The 19,539-nt window shown below is 37.2% G+C and overlaps 1 protein-coding gene across 1 annotated transcript in view; it reads right to left on the bottom strand.

Annotated features, from left to right (window-relative positions):
* The window catches only part of LOC106075430 (oviduct-specific glycoprotein-like), a 61,769-nt gene that overhangs the window by 23,012 nt on the left and 19,218 nt on the right, over positions 1 to 19,539 (bottom strand). The window contains exons 5-7 of the mRNA XM_056033716.1: positions 11,560 to 11,684; positions 8,698 to 8,830; positions 1,846 to 1,989 (exon numbers count right to left, since the gene is read on the bottom strand). Coding sequence (XP_055889691.1) covers positions 1,846 to 1,989; positions 8,698 to 8,830; positions 11,560 to 11,684 — 402 coding nt within the window. The remainder of the gene's footprint in view (positions 1 to 1,845; positions 1,990 to 8,697; positions 8,831 to 11,559; positions 11,685 to 19,539) is intronic.

The raw sequence follows: 19,539 nt of genomic DNA, 5'->3' as shown, positions 1-19,539 counted from the left end.
TCTTCTTGCATAGCTACGTACGTACAGTTCTTGTCAAACGCATGAGTGCAGCAATCAAACTTCGAGTTCCTCTCGTAGACACTGGCAGATAGAAGACAGAAGTCTTTAAGGCCCACAGCAACAGGCTTGGACGCAGACCCAACGTTGTCTTGATCTGTTTGGCTGGTTGAGGTACTCATATCAGGTTTATCTCTAGCAAAATCTTCGGTTGAACTATAGGTCTCTTCTCTTGTTTCTTCAACTGTCTCATTCAGCTTCTCGTTGAAACAATAACAGCTATCGTCTCTTTTCATTTCTTGTGGGCCACATTCATTTGGTTTGCTATCGCAGTCACAGACAGCACAACCATCACCAGCATGCCTATCGTAGTTGTCTGTATCGCCACATCCTTGGTTGGAAAATTGTTCGTTGTTCATCAATGGTGTAGCTCTTTCATCAGTCGACTCAATCTGATACTGCCGGGTGTTCAGCAGCTCATTAATCATGATTCTCGTTTGATCTTTTATTTGTTCTTCTGTCTTGTTGGGCGTGGTAGCTATTTGTTCATTTTCATTCATGGCTTTGGTCAACTGGTTTAATGAAGAAAATCTATTGTTGATTCCTGATTCTATCTCCTTAATGCTCTCTTTCACCGAGTTCATTTTGTATTGCAAAGTTCTCAGGAGCTCCATCGTATAAGGTTTGATTTCAAATTGGCAAGTGTCTGGATTCTCATCTTCCTCCAACAGGGCTTGTCTGAGACGTGCTGTTAGAGTTTCCTTATTTCCGTTAAGCTGTAGACCTCTTTCTCGAAGCTCTTGTCTAAGTTCTTTCATGTCAAGTTCATTAAGAAGTTTGGTGGAATACATCCTAGCCAGAAAGATCCCACTTCTGACACCAATTGTTACGTATTTCTGAATCTTCTGGCTAGATGTATTAGTTGGCACACAAATAAAAACACAGCAAAGAACTTTACGACTAAACTTTCAGTTTCATATAACTTTAATGACTATTAACTCTAACAATTCGTCACTGTAACATGTAGTGTAGAAGAATGTACAATATCTGTCAGTTTACAGTTAGCTATATTTCGTTGCAATTCATCTCTTCACTTCGTTGCAATTCATCTCTTCTCAACTTGCACCGAGTCGTATTCCACAGAACAGACCAACGACACACTTCCCAGTGTCGCTCCAGGTCTCCCAAAGCTGAACCAAGTCGTATTCCAGTCTACCACATCAGAGCCGCACACGTCTTACATCGACTGTATCGACTGTAACGGCTGAAGTCCACTGTAGTTCGTTCGCTGTATAGACTTTAACGACAGTAGTCCACTCCAGTTAACTCTACCCTAGTTAACTTGCATCGAGTCGTACACATTTCTCTTCCACAGAGCCGCACACGTCTTACATAGTCTGTATCGACTGTAACGGCTCACTCACGACTCCATACGACTGACTTTCACATTAACTCTCTGGCTTATATAGAGTCCCTAATCGCTTGTCCAAAGTTGCACAAACACGGCTAGTATCCTCTGAAATAACACGTGAGGAAACGTCACATCCTGTCTTTGTTTATACATGTAGATTCCAGAAAACATCGGCTGCAGTGTCATCTTGCCGGGGTCACAAGTTGTGACCTTTATCTGTCACTGTTCATTAGTAACTGTCCCTCTACTTAGATCTATTCGTCCCCTGGAACAACACGTGAGGACACGTCACATCCTGTCTTTGTTTGTACATGTAGATTCCAGGGAACACCAGCTGCTGTGTCATCTCGCCGGGGTCATACGTTGACCTCTACCTATCACTGTTCATTCGTAACAATATATTTATATTTAATGTTCTAAAATAAACAAGTACTTACTGTGCTATAATCATCAATTTTGTAGCCACGATACAATGTACTAGAAGAGGAAAAAACGACATAATAGGCGGCCATTATATTGTAACCGATGATCGTTTTTGACTTGATTCCACCTAATTTTAAGATTTTTTTGACATCGTAGTCCTAGGGGTAGAAGTAATTAAAATTGAAGTTGAATTATTGATTGTGCAACCAAAATTATATTTTAAACCTATCATAATGTAATTAGAATTGAAGTTGAACTATAGGTTATGCAAGAAATATTATATTTTAAACCTATTATCATATAATTAGAATTGAAGTTGAACTATAGGTTATGCAACAAATATTATATTTTAAACCTATTATCTAGTATATATTTATATTTATAGCTTTTATATAGCGCTACCATCATGCTTACGTTCAATCTCATTTGTGGACCAGTGGGGGGAAGGGGGTATCTAGGAGTTGGTTTTAGGCGCTCAGTAAACACAACTCTGCCCGAGTCGGGTGTCGAACCTCGAGCCCCCTTCTAGCTAGCCAAGCCTAGCCAAGTTCAAGCGCACTTGGCCTCTCCATTAGAAATTAGAATTGAAGTTGAACTATTGGTTAGGGATAGAAGTTAAAAGTATGTTGCATTTTTGTGTCCTGGGTGGACGTTATAAAACAGGTTTTTCCAATTAACGTCAAAATTACGTCAGAGAAAAATATAAAGCTTGTGATGAACATTTTTTTTAAACCTATTAGCATGTAATTCAGCGGTGGGCAAATTACGGGCCGCGGGCCACATGCGGCCCGCCAAAGTGTTTTATGCGACACCTATAGAAATTAGGTGTGCCCAAAGTATATACATATAAAAATGCAAATATTAAAAATAATATCTATATTAATTATTGAAAATGTCTCATTCTAAAAGTTTTAAGTAGAAGATTATGCTTATTGGCTATACATCAGTACACTCGTTTCAAGACACAATCTCTGAGTGTTGGGTAGGCTTGGAACAAGATGGCAAGTGTAACAATTGATGAAGCTCGATCTTTGACTGAGAAAAATATTTTTTTTTAATTAAAATATCCCAACCATAAACTCTAAACAGGAAAGTTTGCACAAAACGGCATAAAATGTTAACAATATTCGTGGAAGAAGCATTCATAATAATCAAACTTAGTAGAGCTAGGTGGTGTTAACGACAGGGAGTTCCGATTTATGAACAAAATAATCCAATGTATCTGTTAGCTTAGCATGGGCAAGGCAAATGAGATATAAAATCTCAAGGAAGAAATTGTTATGTTACTTGAAGGACATTGACTGTAACTTTGTTACCAATATTTCTAATGAAGAGTGGAAGACAGATTTCATGTTTTCTATTATTTTAGTTGGTTGTTAACATATGAAATATAAATGCATGTTAAATCTTTTCAAACAAGGCTTCCCCATCGCTACAGGCAAGAAAAAGTAAATCATCATCATCATCATCAAACTCCATTGGAGTGATGGCTTGAGAGGCTCAAATCCTCTTTAGCAAAAGCCCTGGACAGAAACCCTGCTGTCTTGCGTTTTTGGTCATTTTCCTTTGCTGAAAGGTGAAACTATTTTTAGAGAAATAATTAAAAGTACAACACTTATTAAGATTCCTTAATTGTGCAATTTATAATAGCAAGTTTTAAGACGTCAAGAACCTGTCTTCAATACCATCAGCTCACCATTTATCGCAGAAGCCGATTCAGCTCCAGAGGACATAACTCCAAGCAAAGAGAAGTTCCAGTCAGTGCTACCACGGGAGTCTTAAGGGTGCCAGAAGCTGTATTTCCACACTTAAAAAAAAAACTTTGCTGCTGTTCTCACTATTAGGGTACACATACACCAGTTCTTCTTCTTCTTCTTTCTCATTTTACATGTTGGAGAAATCAGATCAATAATTCTATATCTGAGATTAACCGCGCAGTGGTTTCGGGATATGCAGTTCTCCGAATAGTCTTTGTAGAGTCTTTTTCGATTCTCTTGCTTTAGTATGCACCATTGAAGGGCATGGTCAGCATTCTCTGGTGATGCTCCACAAGAGCAGGTTTCGCTCCTCCCGTCATTCAACTTCCGGAACATATATTATTGTCTCAGTCAGTGAGCAAACATTTATTTGTGAAAACTAAACAAGTATAATCACGGCCAGTCACGGGTCAATGTTAACTGGCTGTAATTTGACAGCTATCACATGTTTAGCAACTAGTAAGCTAGTTTCACAGTTTCGGAACATTATGCACGAGTGTAAAAAGTAAAATACTGCACATTAAGTACAACTGTATATTTGTGGGGATATTGTGATATAAAAAGACAACAGCGATTTTAAAAGAATCGTAAATTTGGTTTCAAAAATTGCAAACTCTTGTTGTAATTTTTCAACGTGGAGTGTGAAAAAAAAAAAAAAAAGAAACGTAACTATAATACAGTGTCAATATGAATTAAAAATATTCTAAACACTTAGCTAGCGTATCTTTCTAAAATATATACATATATGCGGCCAGCCATTCCCAAACTTTTTTTTTAATGTGGCCCTCGGTACAAAAAAAAAGTTGCCCACTCCTGATGTAATTCAATATTAATTCAAGTAATATTTTAATAATTATAAAAATAATCTTAATTTATAAAGCTGGTAGTCGTTTTTCATAGTACTTATTTTGAAAGGCCTGGTTTATTCCTATGTTATTAAATGAAAAAATACTGAACAAATGTAAACATGAGTAAGTTGTAGTGCAATCTAGAAGATGACAAATGGACCATGGGCGTAGCCAGGGGGGGGTTTTTGGGGTTCAAACCCCCCCCGAAATGAAATCCCCCCCCCCTTGGGGGAGGGGGGGTATCGGAATTTAGTGAATGATTTTTTGCTTTGATTTTGTTTATTTTAGGTGAGATTTTAATACTTAACCATCAATTGCCCCAGCACAACCAATGGGGTTTTGAGTTTAAAACCCCTTACCAGGGGGTTTTGAGTTTAAACCCCCCTACTAGGGGTTTTGAGTTTTAAACCCCCTACTTGGGGTTTTTGCAGTTAAACCCCCCTCTTCTATAAAACAAAACAAAACAAAAATGCAAACGAAAATCCCCTAATTCCAAGAGCACAGTTAAGGGAGATTTTGATTTTAAAACCCCTTCCAAAATTTACGATAAACCCCCTCTTCGATATAAAAAAAAAGTTAATTACGATCTCAAAATGTTATGAGCGTAGCTAAATGGGTTTTGACGTTTTTTAGTTTAAACCCCACTTCAGCGGGGTTTGAAGGTAAAAAATACCTCTTTAATAATAAAAACAAAGCAAATTATACACTCAAAATGTTTTGAGTGTAGTCAAAGGGGTTTTGAGTTTAAACTCCCCGTCAGGGGGGTTTGAAGCTAAAAAAATACATCTTCAGTGTAAGAAAAAAAGCAAATTACGCACTCAAAATGATATGAGCGTTGCCAAAAAGGGTTTTGAGTTTAAACCCCCATTCAGAGGGGTTTAATGCTAAAAATACCTCTTTAATATAAAAAAAAAAAAGGAAATTACACACTAAAATTATTTGAGCGTAGCCAATCCAATCGGGGGTTTTGAGTTTAAACCCCTCTTCTACAGATGGCGTTTGTTTAAAGTTTAAAACCCCTCCAAATGGTTTTGAGTTTAAGATCCCCCTACAGAGCATTTTGAGGTGGAAAACCCCCAACAGATGATTTTGACGATAAAACTTCTCTTTTCGATATAAAATCTAAAGCAAACTACAGTCACTTAATTCCAAGAGCGTATTCAAGAGTGGTTACACATTTTTACCAGTGGCAGGGCTCCCTTAATAAGCTGTAGTGAATAGTCATCTTCCGAAATTGAAAAACACTAAATGTGGCTCAACAAAGATGGCTAAGACAGATTTTAGTAGTCAGTTATAGAGATCGGGTTTAAATCAAAGAAATCCAATGCCGAACTGGGAGTCGACCCTTTAGTAAGATTGTGAGAGAGCGACGCATGAGGTTTGCGGGACATGTTCTCCGACAAAATGAATTACGCATAAGAAGAGTTGCAATGATATCCTAGTACAACTTGACGCCACTCATTCATTGAGGTCCTCATGGCAGGTGGGAAGAGGCTTCAGACATTACCAGTGACAGATTTTTATGGAAACAGCTTGACGTCAAATGCTCCGAACGGCGCGGTAGGATCTAAGTCAGTAAGAATAGCACATTAGGTTTTTGAAATAGAACTTTTTAATAGCAGGAAAATGCATTGTAGATACCTCAGAATATGCATTTTGTTGGCTTTCAATACCAGAAATAGTGCTTGGCGGCGGGGCTTCGCTAGCGCTCCCCAGACCCCATTGCTAGTAATGGCAGGGAATCTACAATTTTATGGAAACAGCTTGACGGCTAATGCGCCAAACGGCGCGGAGGGTCTAAGTCAGTAAAAATAGCACATTAGGTTTTGGAAATAAAACTTTTTAATAGCAGGAAAATGCACTGTAGATACCTCAGAAAATGCATTTTGTTGGCTTTCAATATCAGAAATAGTGCTTGGCTGCGGGGCTTCGCCCCGCACTGGGGGAGCTCCTAGCGCTCCCCCAGACCCCCTTGCTAGTATTGGCGGGGAATCTACAATTTTTCCACTAACTCATGGAAGAACCTATTCTAGGGCACAATAAACGTCTTCCGGAAGAATGAAGGGTCAGAATGTAATAAAGATTATGTACACACACACACACATAAATACATATTAAAAAAAAATTCGCGGGGGGGGGGAGAAAAAAAATCCCCCCCCAAAACCCCCCCCCGAAAAAAAATCCTGGCTACGCCCATGAAATGGACAGACGGAGATTTTGCACAAACCTAATAGCCTTTACAGGGGCCGCTAAAAAAGAAACCAGTTTGGAAAATGTAAGTAATATCACATTTATATGAATTATTTATAAAAAGATTTAAAAACATAAAGTATTCTTTATTATTTAAATATCTAATTGATTTAATATGTAATGATGTTCTTTTAAATTTAGTTTTGTGACCTACACTCCCAGTGTATTTTTTTAGTATATGCTACTAAAGGAATCAATTACTGGCATATGAATCATCAATAATCATTACTTGATTTAAAACTTAGATTTTTGTGCTTTAACATTCCTAACTGATAAATAACATTCACATAAAATTTGAAATTATAGAACTAATTTTTTTAATGTTTAAAAGGTTTTCATTTGAAAAATGTAAACATTAATGCAATAATTATTTATCTATAAATTTTTAATATAATTTTTTAAATAAATTTATCCGAGACTATCATTTTAAAATAATTTTGTTTAATTTAGTAAATTATAATCTGATAAATATAAGTCTATGTGAAAATAATTATAGTAATAATTAATTAATATTTACTTTTTCTATAAAGGATTTCAAACAGTTTACAAAGACATCGTCACATAATAAGATTTTAATCTGATTTCTGATAGTAAATAAATGAAAAGACAACCCATATTTGCCATTTAATGACAATTGAGCCACACAATTTTGTATTTGTTCATAGTGGTATATCAAACCATATTTTGTATAACCCTAGTATGTCATCTCTAAAAATGTATAATTATTTTTAAATTGAGTCACTCACGAATAGCCAACTATCACGAATCAATGAAAGAAAAATAATATTAAAAACAATTTCTGATTATTACATAATTAATAAGCATATCCAATAACAGTAGATGCTCAGTGTGTTTGGTTCAACTTCACTTCAACTATTAAAATATTTTATAGAATATAATCATTGAATATCTCACAACCCAGTTGTTATTTGCTCAGTTGTAGAATATATACCTGGTTAGTACTAAGTTGTACCGGATATAGTTGCACATTTCATGCTTTTGTTTTACTATACATTAAAACATTAACAATAAAAATGCTTACTTTTGTGTTTTGCAATCTTAGACCTTATCTTTCTATCTTAAAGATAAAAAAATATTTGCACATTTGTTCACGGAGCCACTTCCTGGTAGTGTACACTGCCAGTGTGATCTAATATAGACTTTTTCATAAATTCTTTTTGTAATGTCTTATGTGGTCCAATAAAACTGAATATTTAAAAGAAAAAAATGTGGGGGATAATGTGTTAAATTGCGCTTCCACAAACGAAGGGGTTTAAAATTTTGTTTCTTTTAATAATGTGAAAAGAAATAGATGTGTATTGGGGAGTGCATTATAAAGCGGATCGTTCCTAATCAAGTTAAAATTTTAGGAAAACTACGATGGTCAGGGTGTAAAAAATATTTGGAGTTCCAGAAAAAGACAGAAAAAAAGAAAGAGAGAGAGAGAGAGAGAGAGAGAGAGAGAGAGAAAGGGAAAGATTGAAAAGGCAAAAGAATGGCCCATTTCATTTCACTTGGACAGATATTATTTTTCACGGGCCAAAAAAAAAGAGAGTTCGAAGGAGTGAATGTTCCGACTATAGTAAACACTTTAAGGAGCAAAGTAATATGGTTCAGTGCAAAATAGTTTTTATTTTAATTTTATTTGCAAGAACTAGTAATGCACTCTCACTAGGACTCTATAGTTGTAATGAAAATATTGAATAGCCCATTTATCTACATGTGCACAATGATGCACTTTCACACTAGCCGTATGCAGATAGGGGACAAACAGGATGTCCTGTATTTGGTATAACTGTTATTATATAGAGTTTGAGAAGATTTTCATCATTGGTAGCTTGAAATTCATATATTCTGATAATCTAATTGAAATTGTTAAAACATGTATATCTAAATTTTAGTTTGTGTCATAGCATACAATCTATTTGTAATCTTTTTCGTTGATACAATTAGTTTCAATTCCTAGTAACTAAACAAAAAAAAGATGTTTATAGTGCAATTTTCAACTTACCAAGCTTCTATCATCTTCTGGATCTAAACTGTATATTCTGTTTGTATGACCTTGAACTATATCAATCCCTTTCGAAGGTCCAACATAGATTTCGTAATAAAGAAATCCGTGAATTATAACGAAATCCATATATCTGAAAGTGTTTTAGGTCTACATTACTATTTAAAAATTCTAAAATTCGTAATATTTTTCATTTTATAGAAAATGATCAATACAAATAAACTCATACAATTTGTATTTTTAAAGATATGTCTTTTGTGTTTTTTTGCAGCTCATAAAAGCGAAAAAGCAACAGTTAGTATTAAGGGGTCTGTCCGTCAGTCAGTTAGTCGTCAGGCTCTAATCCCGAAAAAATTACAAAGAGAGTTTTTTGTTATCACACTAACTCAGAGCAGGCCCGTCGCTGTCGATCCCTTTCGGATCCGCCTATTCGAAAGGAATATTCAAGACGTGATTTTGTTTTTATTGTCAAAGTAATAATGTTTCAAAAATATATTTGGCGTTGTAATTTTTTTTTTTTGCTGTAAAATGATTTACATGTTTCGGATGTTTCTTCAAAGTTAGAGACAATTTTCTTGCTTATCTTAACCTCCCGCTGGACTACGGGGATGGCAGCGAGAAGGGTATGAACCTGAAACCGTCGAGATAATCAGTCTAGCACGCTAACCGCACGACCAGGCTTTGCTGTTAATTTAATAACAAACTAATAGTCTCCTATTAAGAAAAAGAGATATACTACACACTACGGCATGACAACTGCCGGATACGCACAATATGTCAGACAAGCCATTTTAGAATATATTTTGGTAATGATTTGTAATTGAAAAACAAAAAGAAAAGAACAAGGCATCGAGCTTGTACTTGGAAACGTCTGCTCGATGTCCCAGCACAGTTAGCAACAGAGCTATTGGCATTTTCATTTTTACGGAATTAGAATGAGAATGTAGATCTACCTAAGCTAATAATCTGACTTAGCATTCTAAAAATCTATATCTAGATATAGATATGAAATATAAATTTGAAATAATGTAGATGTAATTTAGATTAGATTTATGTTTTAAAAAAAAGCCTAGATAATCTATCAATAGAATGAACGCAATATTAAATTTAAAAATAGTAGATTTGTTTAGTTTTAATATTTTATAACATTTAATATTGATCTAGACTCTAGACATTTGGAAATAAAAATTTACACTTTAAGTCTAGAAATCAAAATATTAGATTTGGAGAGTAACAGTTAAATTTATCTTTCTCCAGGGTGGTCACTTTCACCCTGAAGGTATCCTCCGTTCCAAAGATATTTCCATTGATACGAGTCCTCACGACCGGCAAGGAAACAAGCGGGTACCAAATAAATGGATTTTCAAAAAAAGTACAGTGGAACCTTTTCCTCCGGTCTGAGCCCTAAGGCGGCAACAATTGACGCCATAGTGGCTCTGACTGCCTTCTGTCCGGACAATTTAAGAAGTAAGGTACCTGGAGGATGGACGAGACCTTCCTCCAAATTCCTATTCTCAATAAAAAAAAATGGCTGCACATATATGAACATATGTGTTAGGGTTCACTTAATCTTGGCTGGACTTGGTTCCTATGGCTCGATAGGGGCTTGAGAATTGTTATACAGTTAGGATCAATTACTATTAAATATATTTAATTCCAACTCCATAATAACACTAAATCCATGGAATAATAATGATACTTTACTGCTTAGAAAATCAAAGAGCACAAATAATGATATCAAACTCCAATCTATAATTTATACATACAACACCAGTCCAGGAACATAATAACGAACTACCAATTCACTCTAACAACCAACGGAAACCCCCATTCAAAGACATCACGTGTATACTGTTCACATTCATGCCTTGGGGGGGGGGAAGAAGAGGAGAAATAAACAAAGGGATATAACTCTTTCATACTTAAATAGTACAAAGAAATAACACAATCACTCTCGCCATACCTGCTCCTGACAATATGAACACAAACGTTATTTTAAAAAAAAGGTAAGACAAAAGTAAAAAAAAAAATAGAACAAAATTAAAGGTAATAAAATCAGGAACAATCTAAACGAAATCACTATAAAGCCACAAAGAAATCCCTATGCTATCACTTGTAGACTTCCACTAGAGGACTTCCCAAAAAGATGCATGCTTTCTGCGGACTCCCCTTCAGTCGTCTTATGTATTGTAGTTCCAGTTTGGAGTAAATCTGCCAGCGAGCTGGAGAAACGATTTATAAAGGTGTCGAAAGAGATGAGCGAAGGTTGTGGGGCCAGGAATCAAAGATTCTCCACCACGAGGATAGATCGACTTTTGATGATTATAAGTCGCAACTGGAAATGCCAAAAAAAGATGAGGGTAGGGGTGGAGAAAAAAGTACAGCAAAGAGTGAAGCGAGTCCAGAAGTGCGGGGTAAGGTAGGTTTGCAGGGCACTACCAATGTGGTGTCTATTATGACCGCCAGACACCTGGCGCCCATGACCAGCGTCCGTAGAAGGACATTGTTTGTCTTTCCTGCTTTAAGGAGTGATAAAAGAAAGGGGTGGTCGCCAATGTGGTGGATTTAGTTGAGCGAGAAGAGGGAAAGGTGGGATTTAGTGGTAAAGTTGGACATAGCAAGCGGAAATAGTTAGGGTGAAATTAATATATAATAATTAATTATAAGATAAACTTAAGTGACAGTGTAGGCAAAAATCTATTGGTAAATATTGAAAATTAGAAATAGTCTAGATGTGTAAGAATTATTGACGTGTAACAGAATTTTGTTTATTTATACAAAGTGACAAAAAGAAAGTTGGTTGCAAAGATAAAAATGATTTTGAAATACTAAACTACACACAAAATAAAATGTTTTAAATACCTGTACACTCTTGGAACATCAAAGTATTTGGCTAAATTTCTGGGTGTTTGAGAAAAGTACATAAATAACATAAGTCCAGGTTTGCCTGTTTTTTTGGCTTCTTCGTCAACGGCATTTCGGATAGCCTATTAGAATTAGCATAATATCTTTTTAAATTCAATTGGACACAATGTGAACGGTTGAAATACTTTAAAATTATCTTATTTCAATATTTATTCTTAAAAGACTTCCAGAAATATAAAATAAAGAAATATATTTTATATCATTATATATCAATAATTTAATTGATAGAGCTCTGATAACAAACATGATGTAGGCTAAAGGTGATTTGATAGCGTTACAATCATAATCACGAAAGCTAAAATGACAAACTTAATTTTTTTTAAACCAATTGGTCTTTATGTTCTTCTTGAATGTAATGAAGCATGTTGTCTGTCTGAGAGCAATGGGGAGTATGTTCCAAACTTTTGGTCCCTGTAGTGAAAAAGTCCGCAAAAAGTAACGTTTGAGGGAGAAACGTAGAATCACTAGAAGCGTTCAGTCCATGGAGCGCTGCGTTCTCTGAGAAGCATATGGAGTGATCAGTTTACTAAAGTAGAAGTAATTTTTTTTATTGTAGATGTATTGATTATAAAGTGGACCACCTTGTTGTAGAATTTCGTCTTGTTTTCCGTAGGACTAATAATATGCAGCGTAGTTCTAAATTTGCTGCAGTTTGCGATTTTGTCATCAGGTATACCTGCTATCACGGCGTTGCAGTAGTCAAGACGGGAGAGTATGAATGCTAAAGTTAGCTTTTTTGTTGAATCCGTCGTCAAATATAGTCGGATCTGGCCTTATCTGCGCAGCTGCAGATAAATACCATTGTAGTGCTGGCGTATTTGTAGGTTGAAAGATAGTGTTGAACCAAAAAAAACTCCAAGATTGTGAGATACATAAGCAAAAGTAATCTGGCTGTTAATATGGTGCGCAAAGGTGCACGCGTTCAACATAATAAAGTATTGGATCCCCCGCCCCCCCCCCCCCCCCCCCCCGCGGAAAAAAATTATATATATATATATATATATATATGTGTGTGTGTGTGTGTGTACATAATTAATCTTTATTACATTCTGACCCTTTCGGAAGACGTTTATTGTGCCCTAGAATAGGTTCTTCCTGGAATTAGTGGAAAACTTGTAGACTCCCCGCCCTTGCTAGCAAAGGGGTCTGTGGGAGCTCATAGCGCTCCCCCAGCGCGGGGCTAAGCCCCGCCGCCGAGCACTGTTTCTGGTATTAAAAGCCAACAAAATGCATATTCTGAGGTATCTACAGTGCATTATCTTGCTATTTAAAAGTTTTATTTCAAAAACCTAATATGCTATTCTTACTGACTTAGATCCTCTCGCACCGTTCGGTGCATTTTTGGGCAAGCTGTTTCCGCAACTCTTATTATGCGTAATTCATTTTGTCGGAGAACATGTCCCGCAAAACCTCATGCGACGCTCTGTCACAACCTTACTAAGGGTTCGACTCCCAGTTCAGCATATGATTTCTTTGATTTAGACCGGATCTCTATAACTGACTCCTAAAATCTGTCTTAGCCATTTTTGTTGAGCCACATTTAGTGTTTTTTAATTTCGGCAGATGACTATTCACAATTTATTAATGGAGCCCAGCCCCTGGTAGAAATTTGTAACCTCTCTTGACAACGCTCTTGGAATTACATGCCTGTATTTCGCTTTAGATTTTATATCGAAAAGGAAAGTTTTATCGTCAAAATCATCTGTTGAGGGGTTTTAAACTAAAAAATCTCAGAAGTTTTATTGTTTTTTTTAAATTCAAAACCTTATTTAGCTACGGTAATAGAATTTGGTGACTGTAGTTTGCTTTAAAATAATATTGAAGAGAGAGATTGGAGGGGTTTTTAATTTAAAAAAAAAAGCCATCTGGAGGAGGGGGATTTAAACTCAAAACCTCTCATTAGTTTAGCTACGCTCAAAGAATTTTAGTTTGTAATTTGCTTTTTTTTTATATTGAAGAGGTATTTTTTAGCATCAAAACCCTCTGAAGGGGGATTTAAACTCAAACCCCCCTTTGGCTACACTCATAGCATTTTGAGTGCGTAATTTTTTATATTTTTTTAAATTGAAGAGGTATTTTTCAGCTTCAAACCCTGCTGGCAGGGGGTTTTAAACTCAAAACCCCTTTGGCTAAGCTCATAGATTTTATAGTTTGTAATTTGTTTTTTTTATATTGAAGAGGTACTTTTTAGCTTCAAATCCCAACTGGAGAGGTCGGGTTAAATTCGAGTGTGTAATTTGCTTTTTTTATATTGAGAGGGGGTTTATCGTAATTTTTGGAGGCGGTTTTAAAGTCAAAATCTTCCTTAGCTGTTTTCTTGGAATATGGGGATTGTCGTTTGCATTTTTTTAGTTTTGTTTATAGAAGAGGGGGGTTTAACTGCAAAACCCCTGGTAGGGGGTTTTAAGCTCAAAACCACTGTAGGGGGTTTTAAACTCAAAACCCCTGGCATGGGGTTTTAAACTCAAAACCCCCTAGTAGAGGAATTTTTATCTAAAAACCCCCTGATAGGTTTTTTTGGACTCAAAACCCTCTGGTAGGGGGTTTTAAACTCAAAACCCCCTGGTAGAGGATTTTTAACTCAAAACCCACTCGGCTGAGCTGTGGTAAGTGATGATTTAGGGGGGGGATTTCATTTCGGGGGGGGGGGGGTTATTGCCCCCATGGCTACGCCCATGATAAGACTTATTGTGGTTGTTTGTTTATTGCTGACTGTTAACCTAGATTTTAATTAACATGGTGGCAGCGGTGTATTAATTATCAGAGGTAATCATTAATCGGTAGATAAAGGTTTATTCTGTGCAATAATTAATAGGCAACAATTACAGGGCTACGCCTTACAAGGGCGGCTAGAAATTTCCTTCCTGTACCCGAGCCACTCGATGTAATATAGCCGCTAATTGGCAAAAGTTTCACCGGAGCCACTAAATTGGCGGAAGAATCAGAGGAGGTCAGAGTGGCCACCTTTCTAACAATTATAGGGACAAAAGCAAATGACATATATGAAGGTCTTTAATTTGAGAAGGGAAAAGAAAGAAAGATGGAAGAAATATTGAGCCTTGGTGGTGATCATGAGGACCCATTGAAACCTGACGAAGCCGTTGAGAGACATATGCAAGTCGAGAGATACCAGCCAGGTCCGAACCTAACAGACGTTGGTCCAGCTGCCAAGACTGGAGAGGAAAGTCCTGATGGTGGTAAAGAGAATTCAAGGCAGTCTGACGTTGACATTGATGGACATTTGAAAGACGAAAGTCATCGACAAGGTCTGAAACCAACAAGTGATTGGCCCGATACATAGACGAGAGAGAGAGGTCCTGATGGTGGTGAAGAAAGCCGAATGGAGCCTGAAGCCGAAGACGAGGGACCTTTGCACGAGGAGTGTTGCCAACCTGCCCCACGAGCATGCCCTTCAGACAAGGCTGAAGATGATGACCTGTTCCACAATTCCCTGTCCTGTGGATTTGCAGCCCATCCCAGTCCTTCTTCGCGGCTGCCCTCAATACCGAACAAGAGAGTGATGCAACCACGACATCACTGCAGTCACATGAAGACCAATTGGCGGAGAAGAAGAATGCGACTTTTCCTGAATGCAACATGGATGACGATGCGCTCACGACATCAATGCAACCAGATGAAGGCTAACTAGAGGAAAAGAAGAAAACGTTTACTAAATTCAACGTGGGTGGCGATGAAAGCACGACGTCGAGGCAAACAGGTGAAGGCCAACTGGAGGAGAAGAAGGAAGCTGACTGCAACATGGATGGGTCCATCAAGCTCAAGAGGCAAGCCAACTGCCACCGATCGACCCCCACCTACAGCGATGAAACTTCACAGCCAATGCCATGATGTTGATTCTGTCTGGGACGGACAGATCTAAGGAGGGGGCAGTGTTATAAACCTGATGGTGACACAGAGAGGGGTAGTGGTGTGTGTGTAGTCAGCCGACGCAAATCTCCCCAGGCCAGCGCTCCACGAGCGGTCAACCGTGACGAACTACGACGGTCAGCCGATTCGAGTGTCAGCAGTACAGTTCGGGAAGGATCGCCGTCGTGAACAGGGCTCAGGAGCGTCACGAGAGTTGTAGTCATCTGATCACCTAGAAATGTCGAGCGGCGTTCTGTCCGGTTCGAGAAGGCCAGTAGGGACCCTATATAAAGAGCGGAGGTGTCGCAGTCAAGACGGTGCAAGACAGGGGTTCAGAGTCCGGTTCACTACAGTCTGGTTGACTACAGCACAGTTCAGCGGTGTGGTTCAGTGCGGAGCATTACGACGGTTCAGTGCGGAGTACTGTCAAGTACAGTTGAGACGGCTGGCGTCTTGATCTTGGTCTGTGATCGAGTCCGACACAACGAGTCTAGTGTGTAAAGTCAGTCCTGAACTGTTGAATCCAGTGCAAGCCCGGAACGAGACGGAGAGGCCAGTGCAAGAGTTGATACGGCGGAACAGTGTTATCGGAGAGATATTTGTACAGTGTACGTGTTGCCAATTGTACAGTATTGGCTGTTATTTATTGACTTTTAAGTGTTACGTTACTTTGGAGCCCTGAGTTGTCAAGTTCTTTAAGTTGGTGGTGTATGGTGCAGTTTGCAGAGAGCCTGGATAGTGAGATTCGTAACAGTGTATTATGCTTGTTAATTTTATAGTTTAAACCTTATTATAGATTATGTTGTAAATGGTCAGCTTTTTTCCCGATTTAAAATATTCGCAATTTAAATCCGGATAAAAAGGGTTTTTCAAAAGCCATTTAGAGAACAAGCGGCCTATTTGACCTATTAGTATTCCTTATTGTATTATTTTATGTATATCAAGCTAATGGAATACTTCCTAACTAAAGTCCTATATTTATTCCTTATATGTATATGGATAAGGCCCAATCTTTACTTATATAATTTTAGGTACTTATTTGAGTTTGGTGTACTTAGTGCCATCCTAAATCAGTCAGGTAGCCGGTATAGCATTTAGGAGGATAAATATTAATTAACATTTATACAAATGTAAATGACATAAAATATATTTTTTCCTTTTTTTTAATTTCCTTTCCCAGAATTGATAGTGGATCATAACTACGCCACTAAATAAATCTAAAGCTTGGAATAGAATTATCGTCTTATCTTAACGTCCTGACTTTTAGTGTGGTTCAAGCCATGAGATGGAAATAAACTGTTAATACTTAAGCAGATAGTAATAGAAAAAAACTGATTGCTTCACAAGCGTGATTTCTGTATGACAAACTCATTGACAAAAAGGTTAAATTTAACATCAGGAATTGTGAAACAATTCCATCCGCCGAAAAAGTAAAGTATTTTGAAAGTAAACTGTGATAAATGAAAGGAGACTATGAATTGGGAAATTGTGTCATATCTATCTATCTATCTATCTATCTATCTATCTATCTATCTATCTATCTATCTATCTATCTATCTATCTATCTATCTATCTATATCTATCTATCTATCTATCCCTCTATATCTATCTATCTATCTATCCCTCTCTCTCTCTCTCTCTATCTATCTATCTATCTATCTATCTATCTATCTATCTATCTATCTATCTATCTATCTATCTATCTATCTATCTATCTATCCTTCTATCTATCTATCTATCTATCCCTCTCTCTCTATCTATCTATCTATCTATCTATCTATCTATCTATCTATCTATCTATCCTTCTATCTCTATTTATCTATCTATCCCTATTTATAAATTTAACTATGTATCTTTCTTTTACAATTCTTAAGTTCATAACTTTAAACAAAATCCATACATTTTTTCCTCTTTAACAAAACAATTGAATTTTAACACATTCAACACTTTTCGACACTTTACTTGAAAACATACATACAAGTCTGGATCTGTAAGCAAGCTTCTTACGGTTCGAAAAAGGGCTAGTCTATAGGTCGAAAAAAACCCCGAACAATTCAACACTCAAGCAAAAATATAACAGAAAGCTTACTAATTAAAACGTGTATTAATTGGGAAAAACAAGAATGTTTAACCTATGCAAAGTTAGATCTAATCAATGGCTCTAAAGCCTAGAGTCTTCTAAGAAATCTGGTGTGTACAAAAACTGTAACTGTCACTCAATTGGGGTAGCCATTGCCTTAGAGAGAAAAATTGCTTCTTTGTTGAACAAATAAATTGTTACAATCAACAAGGCTACCAAAAAAAGCCCAAAGTGTACAAAGCCATTGATAAAGCTGATGAAAAAAAAATAGATTAAAACGAACCACACATTGAAAAAGATTTTTAAAAAAAGATGAGCTCAATGGAAATACATAGCTCAGAAAGGCTACCGGGCCGAATGATATCACCCCTCAAATGTTTAAGTATGTTGGAAAAGTTTGGAGAAAGAAAGCCGGAGGAAATTCCAGCTACCCGTCGCCTCAGCGTGGCCCTCCGGTGGAAACATCCAGAGGTGGATCTGGACAGGCAAAGAACGAGTAGCGAACCAGGCCTTCTAGCAGGTCTCCCTGGGTGAGCTTTTGTTTTTTTTTATCTCACTCGGGGTGGGAATGGAACAAGTAACCTGCAACCCAGTCCAAAAAGTCCGCCACGCCGTTCCACAAAGGGGGTCGTCATCAGTACCAGGAGCCTGGAGTGGCGACTCTCGCACGAAATTGTGGCGGTTACAGTATAGGAATATGAGACAAGCTCCCCGCAGTTAGTGCTGTTCTCGGCCACTTATAGCGAGTGGGCTGAGACCGGGGACGGCGCGCTGTGTACACGGCACGGCCCGGTTTTCCCATTCAGTCAACCAATATGGCCGCCTACCGTTGGGTGCCCTCAGACAGGACAGGGGTGAAGAGCCCCATGTCCAGGCCTGGTGGTTGGATAAAAGCCTTTCTAACCATCAACGGGATAATGGCGCCTCCGGCGCCGATTCCCTACTGGACTTCATCGAAGGAGAAAGAAAGGGATGTGCTCTTGGCATATAAAATTAGAAATTGGGCAGAAGATTACCTGCCCCTATAACCGGAAAACGCATTAATGTAGTGAGGAGGCTAAGGGCATCACTCCCTAAGAGCCTTTCTCAGTGGGGCGTCACATCGATATTTGTCTTCTGAAATAGTTTGCAGACAAATATAATTTTAAGGACATTTTGAATTAAGAAAAAAACAATAATTCATATCTTATCTTATATAATACAGTCGTTACTTCAAAACAGAAGATGATTACGTCCTACGCGTCGTGCATTCAGTCATGTATATTAACCAATGACTTAAATTCTGCCAAGTCACTGGTTTTCCTGGCTAGCTAAGGCAACCCATTCCATGCTCTAATAGCACTAGGGAAGAAGGAGCATTTGTACAAATTTGTCCTAGCATATGGGACGAGGAATGTGTCTTTATCTTTGTGTCTTTTTGATCAGGAAAATATAATTCAACAAACATTTCACATAAATCTAATTACTTATTTTATTTCTTGATATTTCATATTAATTATCGTTAAGTTTATTTAAATTCTACAAAAAACTTCCACTCCTATTTATTTGATGTTATTATCGTGCTATAGATATAATTGGCACTCTAATGATATAGTCATTTTTTTTGTTTACAAAATTAATTACATGTATTTGAATTCTAGATTTGAATTCATGAAAAGTATATAGATCTAAGTGAAACTGTTAGAAAAGAGCTGCAATAAAATAGACAATGAAAAGACAATTTACAATCTAGAGTGCAAGATCTTGTTTTTGTGTGTTTTTAAAATTATTAGGCCATCGTTTCATAAACTGTTTGGCGCCCACTCGTGCACGGGATGCTGAGAAAGGTACAAAATTTGGTTAAGTTTATTAAAAATAAAAATAGTTAATATCCATATGTGACTATTACTTAATCAAAAACGATAGTATTGTTACGAATCTCACTATCCAGGCTCTCTGCGAACTGTACCATACACCACCAACTTAAAGAA

The sequence above is a fragment of the Biomphalaria glabrata genome, chromosome 6 (genome assembly GCF_947242115.1).
Source record: "Biomphalaria glabrata chromosome 6, xgBioGlab47.1, whole genome shotgun sequence".
Taxonomy (NCBI): domain Eukaryota; kingdom Metazoa; phylum Mollusca; class Gastropoda; family Planorbidae; genus Biomphalaria; species Biomphalaria glabrata.
The sequence above is the reverse complement of the archived record's forward strand: the minus strand, read 5'-3'. Positions and strand labels throughout refer to the sequence as shown.